Source organism: Miniopterus natalensis, chromosome 12 (genome assembly GCF_054644295.1).
Source record: "Miniopterus natalensis isolate mMinNat1 chromosome 12, mMinNat1.hap1, whole genome shotgun sequence".
Classification (NCBI taxonomy): domain Eukaryota; kingdom Metazoa; phylum Chordata; class Mammalia; order Chiroptera; family Miniopteridae; genus Miniopterus; species Miniopterus natalensis.
In genome coordinates this window covers 71,979,629-71,994,867 of record NC_142092.1, presented here as the reverse complement: position 1 = coordinate 71,994,867, position 15,239 = coordinate 71,979,629, and the positions used below count along the sequence as shown (strand labels likewise).

At 48.9% G+C, this 15,239-nt stretch overlaps 1 protein-coding gene across 2 annotated transcripts in view; it reads left to right on the top strand.

Moving 5' to 3' along the window:
• The window catches only part of ABL1 (ABL proto-oncogene 1, non-receptor tyrosine kinase), an 86,201-nt gene that overhangs the window by 59,177 nt on the left and 11,785 nt on the right, over positions 1 to 15,239 (top strand). For both annotated transcript variants that reach the window (XM_016196612.2, XM_016196613.2), the window contains exons 4-6: positions 6,332 to 6,604; positions 14,233 to 14,317; positions 14,941 to 15,118. In XM_016196612.2, the coding sequence (XP_016052098.2) occupies positions 6,332 to 6,604; positions 14,233 to 14,317; positions 14,941 to 15,118 (536 nt within the window). The remainder of the gene's footprint in view (positions 1 to 6,331; positions 6,605 to 14,232; positions 14,318 to 14,940; positions 15,119 to 15,239) is intronic.

The window sequence follows — 15,239 nt, the reverse complement described above, 5'->3', positions numbered from 1 at the left end:
TGGGTTTCATACATGCCTCTTACATTGAAACTCTTCCTTGTAAAAAATCTCTTAGGATAGTAATTTATCCTTAATGAGAAAAGTTCAGACAAAGGTGGGTATTTTATAAGTAAAAAGCCACCTTAATAACACCTCCCCAAAATATGTCTGGTCCATGGCCTTGATCCTATGGATAAAATTGTGTGTGTCTGTGTGTCTGTCTGTCTGTGTGTCTGTCTGTGTGTCTATAGACAGTTTTTATACAAAAATGGGATCACATTATACCTGTAGATTTCTAAACCCAAACTGCAGTTTTGTAAAGAAGTTGATACACTATATGGTTTTGTGATCTTCACATGAAGGGTCCTTAAGAGTCCATGAAGGGAAGGGAGGAACGAATATCTACCAAGTTCCTACTGTGTGCTGGGGCATTTTTCCGTCTTCATCTCATTTCAACGACATCTCAGTCTTCAGGGCAGTATTGCTGAAATCTGTATTTACGCATTAAGCAGTGGATGCTCAGAGGGATGACATTTCCTGCCCCAGATCACATAGTGAGTCATTGATGGAACTAGGCTGCAGTCCCACTGTCCACTCTGCTGCACCACGCTGTCACTGAGGGTGTGCGTAGGTGGATTGTGGGTGGGTCCAGGTGGTATATGTATTCTTTAACAATATGTAATGCATGCATGTGGCTTGGAAAAAAATGAATTACAGTGAAAAGTAATTCTGTCTCCTACCTTAGTAGGAGATGCAGCCACTGTAACCAGTTTCTTCCAGAGTCGCCCTATGTTTACATTTTTAAAAACCAAAAGATGTGTACTGCACGCTGTTCTACGTCTTGCTCTTCCCACCTGCCATATTTTGGAGATTGTGGTGGCACATTTAGAGCTGCCTCATCCTTAATAATGCCTAGTGTGGATGGACCATCGTTTATTTAAGCAGTCCCTGCTGGTGGACATGTAGGTTGCTTACAGTCTTATGCTGTTATAAATAATGCTTTTTATAAGGTGGCTTTCAGACCTTTTACAAAAATTTTAGCCTGCTGTAAAAAATCATTTTAGCCCTGGCCAGTGGTTATAGAGCGTCGGCCCATGGACTGAATGGTCCCAGGTTCAGTTCTGGCCAAGGGTATGTACTTCAGTTGCAGGCCTGATTCCCCAGCCCTGGTCCGGGCATGTGTGGTAGGCAAGCAATTGATGTGTCTCTCTCACATCGATATTTCTCTCCCCCGAGTCACCTTCCCTTCCATTCTCTCTGAAAGCAATGGAAAAAATATCCTCAGGTGAAGACTACCAAAAAAGTCATTTTACATCACCACTCAGTACTCCCATTAGTTACAGAAGGTTCCTGAAACTTTGCTTTCTCCTAATATATGTACTTCACCTGATACTTTGTATTCTGTTCTGTTTCATTTTTTTAAAAGTTCTGGTCATAATCCACTAAATTGATTTCATAGCCCTACCCCCCTCGGGGTCCTGCCCTGCAGTTTGAAAATACAGTACACAGACTTTTCTGTGTACGGTGGAGTGAATGCAAGATAAGCTGCTAGAACTGAGGGAAGGTCCTGTGCATTTAAATCTGTTTACCTATTGCCCATCACCTTCTGTGGAAATTGTACAGATTGGCTCTCTTACCATCAGCTTATGAGAGTGCATGTTTTACCTCACCCTCCTCAGCAGCACATTTTCAGACTTGTGAAGACATCTCACTCTAACTGGTAAATGCATGTGTCACATTTTGAGTAATCCTTGTGTCTTTTTAAAAAATATGTTTTTATTGATCTTTTAGAGAGAGGAAGGTGGAGAGAGAGAGGAACATCGACCAGTGACCTCCTGCATGCCCCCTACTGGGGACTGAGCCCTCAACCTGGGCATGTGCCCTGACTTGGAATCGAACCAGGGACCTTTTGGTGCACAGGACGACACTCAGCCAACTGAGCCACACCTGCCAGGGCAATCCCTATGCCTTTTACTAAATTCATCTTTTCCTACATATTTGAAATTCAGCAAATTTACATACATATTTAGGTCTGTTGCTCTCTCTTCTCTTCCATTGGTCTGTCTGTACATGTGCCAATGACACTTCTAATTTGTAATGGCTTTGTAATGTTTTAATATCTGGTAGGGCTAGTCCCCTCCTCTTAATCTTTTTAGCATTTTTATTATTCCTCACACATTCATTTGTACCATCCATACAAATGCATATTGTGTGTGCGTGTGTGTGTATTTAATGTTCTTTTCTGTTTTTTTTTTTCCAAGTGTTTTAAAGTCATTTGACCACAGTCTTGTTGCCAATATCTGGTGCTTTTCATCATGGCAGATGTCTCTAAACCAGCGCGTGGGTCGTATGGCAGACAGCATAGTCTGCTGTAACGTGTGACTGGAGATCAGCCTGATCAGCCTGCTTTTAGGATCTTAACCAAAATGTGGGGATAGGTCCTTCCATTCTGCAGGATTGATTCCAAGGGGGTAGGTCCTTGGAAATCTTGCCTTCAGACCACAAGGGTGCCTTTTTAATGAACTATAACAGCAGAGTGCACCTAGAGCAGGTGACTTCCTTCAGCTGACATGTTGCTCCCCATCTGTGCTGTTTATCCAAGCCAAGCCGTGCTGCCCCACGGCCATCAGTTGGGGTTTGTATTGAATGGGGTGGTGGTCTCTTTGCCCTGGAGTTGTGTGATCAGCATCCTTGCAGCATCAGCATCCTTGCAGGCAGATGCAGGTGTGTGATCAGCATCCTTGCAGGCAGATGCAGGTGTGTGATCAGCATCCTTGCAGGCAGATGCAGGTGTGTGATAGGCATCCTTGCAGGCAGATGCAGGTGTGTGAACAGCATCCTTGCAGGCAGATGCAGATGTGTGATCGGCATCCTTGCAGGCAGATGCAGGTGTGTGATCGGCATCCTTGCAGGCAGATGCAGGTGTGTGATCGGCATCCTTGCAGACAGATGCAGGTGTGTGAACGGCATCCTTGCCCCCTGATGCAAGGTGTGTGATAGGCATCCTTGCTGGCAGATGCAGGCAGGCATGCTCTAGTTTGATAGCTTAAGAGAGAAAGCAAGGCCTCCGTGTGGGATGCATGATGTGCAGAATTCGAGAGTCAGGCAGTGAAGACAGACCCTTTCTCTAAATGCGAGTGTGTGCCAGGGTTCCTTTCACTCCAGGTGGAGTCCAGGACACCCATGCGATCAGGCACTGCCCACCACTGGACGGCTTATCAAAGTGTCCTAGGCCTCCTGCCCATCCGCCTCCCTGACAGAGACCCTCCCTTCAGCTGTTTGAGTGCCTGGAGACGTCTAGTCCCACGGGGTCATCAGGCAGACCATCTGCAGAGGCTCCTCTCTGTGAGGGCTGCCCTTGAGGGGGCTGTGCTGGGTGGAATCTTGCTCCTGGAATGTGTGGAACAGCATCAGAGTGGTGAAACGGCATCAAATGGGGAGGTGCCGCAGTGACTCGTGAGACAGTGTGGCCCAGCATCAGCACTGCGGCTCGTGGCAGAGCTTTGGTGCAGTCCTTTCTGGATTTCTAAGAGGAAAATGTGAGGTTCATAGGAGGGACAGGCTAGGGTCGAATAAGTTTAATTCTTAGTTTCAAATTAGCTAATCTTTAGAAAAACAGCTGAATTTCAAAGATTCTTCTGTAAAGCGCCAAAGGATATCTTTCTGTCTCCACCCTCTTGGCTATGGTTTACCTCTCTCTTCGTGTTCCTGAGCTTTCACCAGTCAGCTCAGGGCCGCCAGCTCAGGGCCCAGAGCCCAGGACTTGGGTGTTTAGCACTGGACTCTTGAAAGGGCCATACCAGACAGAGCTATTGCTGTTTCCTAAGAGTCTTGACAGCTTAAAAATCTTCAGGTACCCTGGCACTTGGATGTCATTCTTCCATGCTTTCTCAACATTTGTGATCCTCTGCCAACACAGTGGAATTGAAGACTGGTTTTTATCTTACCCCCCCAAAATCTTTCTTAGCTCTTCTAGTTGTGTCCACATTTTATTTGCCCCTGTGAGGTGCTCCTGTCAAGTTCCACAATTTCTTATAGCTTTTGATGGAGTCTTTCCTTAAGTTGCCGCCTGATGCTTATTTTCTGTCTAATAGAGGGGCAGGTTCAGGTCCACAGGAGTGGGATTTGGGCTTAAGCTTTAGCAGAGGTGGCAGGATGGGCCAACTGTGTAACCTCTAGAATTTTATTAAGATTTACTAACCCTGACAGTGGCATCCCGGTGGAAGGTGAAAAGCCTGCTGAAACCTTGCTGACCTTCCCTTATGGAGGAGACTGGAGCGTTATTAAGCTGCTGAATTATTAAGTACCGCCTGGCCCCTGGCATGTGAGAGGCTCTCGGGGAACTGTGCTGCTGGCCGAGAGCCTGTAAACAGCACATCTGCGGGGGTCTGCAGGGTTGTGGGCAGCTCAAGGGCACACACGTCTCAGCTCTGATTAGCCTGCAAGATGGCCGTCGGGGAAAGTGCTTCTGCTGAGTTTCTTTGATAGGTCCTGTCCTTGGGTTCCTGCGAGATCAGGGAGAGACACAGCCCTAGCTGAGCACCCTGAGTGTTTATGTGACAGGTTACATAGCATAATGACATACCATTCGTAATGCTAATTTCACTTTCTCCTCTGAGCATGCCATGAATTCCTGATGGAGATTACCCAGCACACTAGCAAAAGCTGCTCAGAAACTAGAACTAATGAGAAGGAAGCCATCAGACTCCTTGACGGCTAGAAGGTGGCTGTGCTGTGCATTTAAGGGAGAGTAATATTAGTACCTAATAAATGTTGGTATATCAGTTTTATGTTGAAAGATGAACTGAGTCACAGGATCTGTAAACTTAATTATTGAAAAGGGTGAAGTTTGCCCATTCATTGAAATCTCCTGTCACTCTGACGTGTCTAACCGAGGAGCCGAACTGAGTCACAGGATCTGTAAACTTAATTATTGAAAAGGGTGAAGTTTGCCCATTCATTGAAATCTCCTGTCACTCTGACGTGTCTAACCGAGGAGCCTGTGAGGGAATCAAAGGAGACCAAGAACAGATTCTGCATAACCTAGGGCTTAGGGAGCCACTAGCATTCTCTGCAGTTGAAGGAACGTGCTCTTTGGGTTGGGGAGCACTCCTTTCAAGCTGAGGCGGAGAAATAGGCAGTGAGCCTGTTCCCAGGCGACCGGCCTGGACTCCGCCAATGATTGCCGGGGAGTGTGTGCGTTCTGATTCCAGGGAGCGTCTTCTTGGAATGGCTTTCTCTCTCCTTGCCGCTCCTTGGTAGGGAAGACACTGTCCGCTGAGCTAACCCAAGAGAGGAGGACTTGGAGGATCACAACCTGAAGCAAAGTATCTAGACACCTGGCGGACTTTTCCACAGAGGGCCGGGCTTTACGAGCTGTCCCAGGTCCCATTCAGTCTTTGTGAACTGCACTGTTGTCAGGACTGACACTGACAGATGCTGTGCATGCTGAGGGCAGGCTCGGCAGTCTGACTTCACTCCCCTACCCCGCCACCCCCAACACTGTGCACGTGTCACACAGCATATCCCCAGAGTGGTTCACTTCCAGGTTTTCCTCAGGGCCCTCAAGTGTAAAAGTGGGGCCTTCGGGTGGGCCTCCTCCTCACCCTCAAAGGTCCTGCCACTCAGCGGCACCATCTCGCAGAGGGAGGGGCTCCCTGCCTAGCAGCTCTCCACTGTGCATCAGAGAGAGACTCACGTGCACTCGTGTCTGAAAGCCTGCTCCTGACTTCCCTGGGGTGGAGGAGCCCGTGTGGCCTTGGTGCGGCCCTCCGAGGCCCACTCTGTTCCTGGAGAGTCTCAGCTGATGGGCACCTGGCAGGGCATGACATCTGATGCTTCCCTCTCGGCCTGAATCGTGGAGGTTGGAATGAGAAGGACACCTATGCTTTGTTTAGTAATTTCCATCTCTGGTCACTGTCTAGTTCTAGATAATTATATAATTATAGGTGATAGTTTTTAATAAGCATAATTATTTAGAAGTTTTTTTTGCAATCAGCAAAACTTTTTAAGTTTTACTCCTCACTACTGTGATCAACAGTTAGTATCGAGTACCTATTATATGCTCATTTCCTGTTCTTGACATTGGAGATGTGGGATAAAGAGAACCAGCATGTAAGGCTTAGGTATGGGGAGGATTTCAGTCTGGGAACAGCAGATGCAAAGGCCCTGGGGCATGTTATTGCATCTTTCTGCTTTAGCAGGTAAATTATAGCATGTATAGCACTTGATCCTATGTGGAGAGCCATTCATCTGGGGTTTTGCTGTGCATTAAGGCTCAGCAGAGCTGGCTCACTGGAGTTGTGTGAGTGTGCGTGTGCTCTGGGGCTGACGACTGTCCCTGTTCCCTCAGCTCTATGTCTCCTCCGAGAGCCGCTTCAACACGTTGGCGGAGCTGGTTCACCATCACTCTACTGTGGCCGACGGGCTCATCACCACTCTCCACTACCCAGCTCCCAAGCGCAACAAGCCCACTGTCTACGGCGTGTCCCCCAACTACGACAAGTGGGAGATGGAGCGCACGGACATCACCATGAAGCACAAGCTGGGAGGAGGCCAGTACGGGGAGGTGTACGAGGGCGTGTGGAAGAAGTACAGCCTGACTGTGGCCGTGAAGACCCTGAAGGTAGGCCCGGGGCCCGGGACCCAGTCGGCGCCCGCAGAGCCGCCTCTGCTCCGGTGCCTGGGTGAGCTGTGGCGCAGTGTCTGCGGGGGGTGGGGAAGGGTGCCCCTTCCCAGGTGGCCTGCCTCCTGCATGCAGGTCCAGGAGGCTCCTTGGTGCCGAGGAGCTGATTCCTCAGTCTCCTGCCGCCTGTCTCTTTGTACATGTTGAGTCACTGTCATAATCTCAGTGTTTCCACATATGGTGAGAGCTGAGAAGGGCTGCGGTTTTTGGTGTAAAAAGATTAGTCATTTGGAGAGGTTTTTTTCCACTGTATGGCAAGAGTCTCTTAAAGCTGTGGGTTTCCGTTCCGTTTGTGTCACGTTCGAATCACTTCCTATTGAGTTAAGGGGAGGAAGGAGGGAAATAAAATCCTTAAGTTTTGCGAGGAGATTTAACCAAAATGCGTTTGACATTTCTGTGGATTTTTGTTGGCAGGTTTGAAAGGCAAGTGCTGTTTATTTCCTAGCAGCGTCCTGTTCTCTTTACTGTGTGCCCAGATTTCTGGGATTAAGGAAACGTTAATGAAGGCTTCTTACTAACTCAGATCACCTAGCCCCCACCTTGTTATCTATGACTTTCATCCCCTCGACTAATGCACACACAGTGTGTGGCGTTTTCAGGCAGCTTGTTTTCCTGTTGAAGTTCTCTGAGATGTTTCGGTTGCCAGGGGAGGAAGTTTCAGTTTGCAGCCTTCCCAGAGAACTCTGTGCTTTCTCTATGGAGAGAGTGTCCTCTCGAGTCAACCTCTGTCATTTTCACTCGTTCTAAGTGAACTCTGGCTATGCGGATGGACGTGTGCACAGAGAGTGGGAGAGGGAGCTCCTTTCGTAACTAAAGAAGAACCAACACAGCCACTGCTGGGAAAATGGACTCCAGTCAGTCAGGTGCTCACAGTGAGACCTGGGCCCCCAGACGCTCCTCTTCTAGGGACTGGACCACCCCCCTGATACTCAGAGGCACAGTAAAATGTAAATACGACTTCTGGCTAATATAAAGTGTCACGTTAAAGAAAATACCAAAGGAGGTATTCTTAGCAACCAAAGGAGGCTTCCTGGCACTGTACTAAATGTGTCCCCTTAGAGATGTCCTTGGGGTGAGACTGACACTTATGTGTGTGGATGGGGGTGGCATGGTTTAGGGTCACCTTGAGGACTCCTGGGTATTTTCCAGATGGGATGTTTTATAGTTTTAATAAGCCTTCATTGAGTTCCTCGCTTCTGTTTGCCAGACCCTGGGCTTAATGAGAAATGGATTAGAGTTCTTCATGTCAGGCTGGTCTAGGTAGTTAGAATGGTCTAGTTAGTAGTAGACAGTCTAGTTAGTAGGAGAAACGGGCAAGTATAACAATAATTGTAGCACAGTGTGGTAAGGGCCACATTAGGCTCGAGCGTGGTGCTCTGTCACTTCACAGGAATGAACGGAGGGGCTGGTGAGCTCTGCTTGGCGGGAAGAAAGCAGGAAGAGAATCGGGAGCTGGGGCTGCAGTGAAGGAGTAAGCATTGGCCAAGGGCACAGAGGTCAGGAGAGGCAGGTGAGGACAGAGAGCTCACCAGTCAGAGGGCTAAACCTGGCCAAGGAGCTGGGATGTTATCCTGGAGGTAGTGGGGCCCATCGAAGGGCTTGACGCACAGGCATATGACGAGGATTTGCATTTCACAGGGATGGCTATGTTGGTGGCCCTAGGAAGAACTGAACCACCATTGCCCCTCCACTCACAGATCGGGGAGTACAGGGAGGGGCGTTTGCTTGTGCTGCAGCATCTCAATTTGGTGCAAGTTGAGGACCTGGCCCAGTGACACTGCGCCTTGACCTGCTAATGGCCTGGGCATCACCCACACATTGGCCAGGATTTGCAAAATGAAACAAGGAAGGCTAAAAGTACAAAACACACTGAATTTCAGTCCAGACGAGACTCGTTTGAAACTTTAAGAGGTAGAGCTTGTACAACTTGAAATGTGAGGCAAATCCAGCCCCCAACCGAGGCTGTGGTGTTTCCTGAGCGACTGAAAAGGGGTTTCAGAGTGGGGACCTCCTGGAACTCAGTGTGGTGCCTGTGGTTTCTCATTCCAGTGAATCAGAATTATCTGGAAGAGGATGGTTATATACTTCTCTAATGATTTATTTTTGAACTTCATTGTATGCTTTTAATGATTTTCCCTAAGGGCCTTATTAACTTATAGTCCCAAGTTACAGCATCTTGTTGCATGGAGTTCTGTGAGCAGTCACCCCAGGTGGTAGCCATTTAGGGAAAGGGAAATGCATCATCGTCTAGAGGAATGTTCACCCAGAACATGGTACTAAGCAACTACTAAATAAACTATTCCTCCTTCCCCTCACCCTGCACAGAGAACATGTCTGTGTCAATAATTTGAGCACGTATCTCCACTGTAGAGGTTGGGGACTTGGAGTGGGCTCTCAGTGACAGCAGTGGCTGATGCTTACTGAGCTCCTACCACGTGCCTGGCAGGGTTCTGAGCGCCTTGCATATAGCATCTCAGTTAAACCTTACAGCAGCTTTAAGAGAAGGGTAGTGCTGTTACCACCATGTCTAGGTTGAGAAAACCGAAGCAGAGGGAGGCGGGGTAGCTGGCCTGGAGCTACACGCCAGGTGCGGCAGAGCCGAGCTTCAGACCCAGGCACCCTGCTCCAAAGCCCAGAGACTGTTCTTTTGTCACTCATATACCATGAAAAATATGCACGAACCACAGGCACCCTAAAAATCACCTTTTCTCCCCTTTCCCATTAACTTCCCCACAGGCTGTAGCCATGGTCTGCCTTCTCTTTAGGGCTCCTTGGAAAACCCTTGCAGCTGTAGCCCTGGTGGTCCTTCCTCAGCACCACTTTGTGCGGGACCGCACTGGGCCCCGGAGTCCGTCTTCTCCCCATCCCTCTCCCTCAGAGGGCTGAGCCAGCGCCTCCTTCACCAGCAGGGGGAGCAAAGCCCCGCTTTAACCGTGACTCCTGATTGAACCACTCGGCGGCCCTGGGCCCTGTGCCTTCAGGGCGTAATGAAGACCAGAGCACAGAAAAAAGGCGGCACGAGGCTGACCCCTAGGGGTGGGAAGCTGGGATTGCAGACGACGCCCACTGATGGGGAAACTGGCTGCTCTTGCAATTTTGACAATATTCTGTGTGTGGTAGGCTTCACTTGACCCTTGTTAAAGGCAGGATGTGCCTAAGAGAACCAGCTGCCAAGTACAAAAAGCCCCAAGTTTCACACGAGCTGTGTGCCACATTAGTTTGTAAGTCAGTTTTTCTCCTGTGAAACAATTGTATAAGTTATGGAATTTGGAAAAAACTACTGTTAGTCTAGTTGTGGCATTAAGATTGAATCATAAGCTAACTCTATAATTTACCATTAAAATAGTGGAACATAACATTGTTATAAAATGTTGACTTAAAATTGTACCCAGTTCTTTACCTATTTTTCAAATAGGTGAGATATGCACAGTCTCCTCTACCCATGATTTTCATGTCTTTCCAGAAATAGTCCACATGTGCATCATTTGTAACCATGTGGCAGCATGTTACAGACACTGCTCCGCACCTCTTGGTGTCCATGTAGCATAATGATAGCTGTTCCCTGTCGGTACACACCAGGCTACCTCACCTTTGTGTGGCTGTGTTTCAGTACGCACCAGCCCTTAGTGGACATCTGGGTTCTTTCTAGTACTTGACTATTACAAGCAATTGCCCCGGGGTTGCTCTTGTTTGCACATGTGGCTGAGTGTCCTGATGGGTCAGTTCCCTGAGTAGAACTGCTGGGTCAGGGCCACGTGCGTTCATGGTTGTGATCGTACTCCAGGTGCCTCCCAAGGCCCTGCACCCTGCCGGCAGCGCCGAGCAAGTGCCTGTTCACTGTCCCTCACCAGCTCAGTTTATTTGGTTTGGGTTTTATTTTTGTCATTCTCCCCTAGGGGGTTGGTTTTATTGGAGAGCTCCAGAAACAAGGAAGGAAGGAAGGGTCCACGACAGCACTGACGGTGGACAACCCATACTGTGGCTTCCCAACTTCACAGAGGGCCGTGCCCCCAGAGAGGCCACACAGCCTGGAGCCCACTGTTGCCATGCGCACTTGGCTGTGCCGTGGCCTCTCTCCTGGATGTAGAGCTGGATACAGCGGCGATGTTGGGGATCGGAGTTCTGGGGGCTTCCTCTTTGGGGTGGTTTCTCGGCATTTTGCTTGGGCTTCAAGTCCCACATCAGGTTTGTGAACCACCTTCCTCAGCTGAGTGCAGGAACTCTGCCCCAGCTTCCCAGTGTTTTAAACATGTCTGCCCTGGTCTACCTGGATGAGGGATGGTACTTCCCTATAGTTGTAACCTGTTCGCCCAGCATTTGGGTAAGAACCAGAAATATGTGGAAACTAATCTCACACCAGGAGTTCTGGTCCAGGGCCAGGGGTCCCCGCTGAGAGGGAGGCAGCGAGAGCCCTGAAAGCTGTGCTGCACCAGCGGGATGTGGAGCTGTCTTTAAAACGGTGCTTTCTGTGACGTGGAATACCTGCAGTGAGCACATGAGGAAGCCGGTTGGAACTTACCTGTGAGATGTTGAGTCCAGGAGACTGTATCTGTGAGAAAAACAGAAAACAGTGAAAAGGGCTAATGCTTGTCTTCCTTACAAGCAACATATTCAGTCTGCTTCTCAGGAGTAGAGACCAGGTGTCTTCATAATTAAAGTGTGTTCCGCTAAGAGGGTGCTGACCATGGTCTGGGCCCTGCACTTGGCGCCCTGTGCATCAGGTGGACACTCCTGTTCTTCCCATCCTGTAGATGAGAAAGTGGCGGGTCAGAGATGACCTCTGTGTTACCTGTTGTGTGAGTCACCTGCCATGGCCACACAGTGGCAGAGCCTGGTCGGCACAAGTAGGCGGCCATCCTCTTGCCCTCTCAGCTGTACCAGGGAAAAAGTTTGCCCACATCTGGGCTGGGCCCATCAGTCCTCATGAAGAGAGGCCAGATGGACCATCTCTCTCCCTAACAGACAAGCCTGAAGTTCACAGCTTTTACTCAAAAGTGTTGCCTTCACCCTGATTAATCTGAGTTAGTTTTATTTTATGTAAATGGAAGAATTATCTTCAAAAACATGGTGGAAAGTTTTAAAATAGCAGTGAAGGAATATAACAGGGTAGCACCCGGGATATTTCTAGTTTAGCACAGCTTCATGTACTGTGCTGTTAGCAGTTTACATCATAAACTGAACCAGGTCTGATTCCAGCAGGGGGAGACAAGTCACACCTACTCCTGAAAAGGGAAAACACACACCCAAGGGTTTACTTATACTGTGCACATGTGTGCATGCAGGTGTGTGAACGATTAGAGAGAGAAAGACATGAGAAGAGGAGTGACCGTGAGAGCTGTATTGTTCTTTGTGCAGGTTCAGGTCTCAGGATCTAAGACACGGTTCTTTTAGAAAAGAGCCAGGAGCTGTAAGAGCAAATGATGTTTCTGAAATTATTTCACCGTGGGTGGTTTATTATGTGGCTCTTTAAACTTGAAAAACTCCACGTGTCTAGAAAACTTCACAGGAGAGCTGCTTTTTCAACATATTCTGGGCCAAGCAAGATTCGTAAAGCCCCTGGACCCTACATGAGCAGTGTTGAGCCCCCTGACTCTGGCAGGTGTTCACCCTCCAGCCATCGATACTAGTCTGTCACCTGGCGAATCATAGCACCTCACGCCCAGAACGCCAGTGGCTGGCTGAGCATGTTGAGGAGCAGAGAGGACTCAGAAGAATTAAACAGCCAGTGGGGTGGCAGCAGGGATGAGTCCTTTCCCCCACATAGCTTGACACAGAGATGACTGACGAGGTTTAATTGAATTTACGGCAGCTTGGCGTTTTTAAAGAGCAGTAAATTGTTTCTAAGTTTCAGCCTCACAGAGCCCTAAGCAGAGCGATAATGGGCTGGCACATAACTCATCCGTCACGCTTTGCTTGTAAACACATAGACCAAAGCAAGAAAGCGCTGAGAAAGGCTGGCTCGCCCTCTGGGAGTCTTCCCTAAGGTACAGTCAGGTGAGGACAACAGTTAGGACACTTTAGGTCTTCGTCTCCAACGGGGCAGGTGCAGTGTACAAAGCATTCTCTCAGGGGAACCTAGTTTCCAAGGAGTCACTCCCCATCTCCCCTGCAGTCTTTCTCTTCAGAATAACTTACTCCATATTGAAAGTTGGAGGGTGGTGTCTTGCTTCCCTCATTGGATTTCGTGGCCACGTTCTCACAACAAACAGACCATGTCATTTACCACCACCTGCTTCCTGTTTTGAGGACAGTGGATCCTTTAAGTCAAAAAGAGGTTTACCACCCTAGCTGGTTTTGCTCAGTGGTTAGAGCGTCAGCCCGCGCAGACTGCAGGATGTGGGGTTCGATTCTGGTCAAGGGCATGTACCTCGGTTATAGGCTTGATCCTGGCCCCAGTTGGGGCATATGTGATAGGCAACCAACCGATTTGTCTCTCTCACATCAATGTTTCTCTCTCTTTCTCTCTCTCTCTTTGAAAGAATATTCTTGGGTGAGGATTGAAAAAAAAAGGTTTACCCAGCATAAGCCACAGCAAGGCTCTTGTGAAACAGGGCCGCCACACTGTGCACTGGAGCCTAGAGCTGCAATATTCAACCTTCTTCATCCCATGGCACACATGCAGACTAATTACTGAAGTTCTGCGGCACACTTAAAAAATACATATATCTTGCAGATCTGACCCAAAAAAGGTATAATTTTTATTTATTCACACCAGATGGCTATTGTTGTGTTGGTGGTTGTCATTTTTTTATCTGACAATCTACGGGAAGAAAGGTCACTGGTTGAAAATCTCTGGTCTAGACTCAGAATATGTGAGGAAATGCAGAAGTGTCCATCACATTTGCTCTGGGCATTTGCTACTGTCTTTGTCTCCCCTCGGCATTCAGCTCCCGTGAATGTGCTTCTAAGACTTGTGACTGTTAGGGAAGCAGCTCGCGAGGATCGCTTTAGCATCGGAGTAATTGACCCGACAGACAGCGGTGACTGCTTCATTAAGAGCCCGCAACACCGCATCCTTAGGCAGTCTCACATCCTCTCGTTCCGCCATATCTTGAGACATGGTTCTTCTTTGGTTGGCAGTCCAATATTATTTTGTATCATCAGGGTCTCTTCCCTTAAATCAGGTACATTTCAGATTCTTTGAGTGATTTTTTTTTTTTATGTTATACATTTTAGGACCCCTCGAAAACCAGCTGTTCCTTAGAGAAATAGTACCATGTTTGTGGCCTTTGCCTGTGCACATCTCCCTCACCCCCACACACCCCACAAGGTGGTAGAAACAAATACAGTTTGTGCAGCAGCCACCAGAAGCAAGTCGCCAGCAATACAGGCAGCCCTGACGCATTGCCCTGGAGGAGAATTCGGAAGCTCAGCAGCCAAGGGGAACATCTGTGCAGTCGAGGCCACGACCAGCCGCCATGGAGCCCATCCGGAGTGGGGTGGAGGTCGAAACTGGTTGGCCGGGGTGATTGTTCATCGAGGATCCTGCGCGTACTAACCATTCACGGTGTACTTTCCTGCTCAGACACATTCCTTGCTGAAATAACTTTCCCCTTTTTTCTCTGCAGGAGGACACCATGGAGGTGGAAGAGTTCCTGAAGGAAGCGGCGGTAATGAAGGAGATCAAGCACCCTAATCTGGTGCAGTTGCTTGGTGAGTGTGTGCAGCTCCCACTGAGCCCTCGGGCAGCATAGGTGCTGTTGGAGCAGAGGGGGCGGCTGACTGCATTGGGACCCTGAGCTGGACCTTGTCCTCTCTACCAGCATTCAGTCACCTCCTTCCCCAGCACGGGTAAAGGAGGCCCACATGGGATTGTGTGTGGTTGGGGTGGGGAGGGATGTGGAAGAGAATGTTATTACTTTAAATCGATACCTAAAAGCAGTCAAGCTCACATTAGCTTCTGAAACTTAAGGCTTTTTAACGTTTCTTCCCTGGAGTGATTCTGTAAGTAGACAGACATAACCATGGGACATAACCATCAGGGGTGAACTAACAGTGGTTTAGGCAATTGATGTGGGCCCGGCCTTCACTTCTGAGCTCACTGAAAGCCCCTTCCCGTGTAAGTTCACTGGCTTGAGAGGAAGAAGAGAGAGTGTGTCCCACAGGAGCACAATCTCAGGTCACAAGCTCCTGGAGCCATGTTGGGAGCTGGCCCAGGACTTCAGGGCAGAGTCAGCATCCATTTCAGAAGCGTTTTCCTTTAGTGCCAGTTTGTTCGGACATTTGTTCAGTTGGGATAAAGTGGCTCCCTGAAGACCTCGATGTCTTGTTGGCAGGGGTCTGCACCCGGGAGCCCCCCTTCTATATAATCACTGAGTTCATGACCTATGGGAACCTGTTGGATTACCTGAGAGAGTGTAACCGGCAGGAGGTGAATGCTGTGGTGCTGCTGTACATGGCCACTCAGATCTCGTCAGCCATGGAGTACCTGGAGAAGAAAAACTTCATCCACAGGTAGGAGCCTGGCCGTGGAGTGAGCTTGGGGCCCTGGCATCCTTCTGCAAGAAGCCCCAGCCTCTGAGGACTTCGGCCCAGCCTCTAACTTAGTGCCGGCAGTATATTAGACCTTGACACT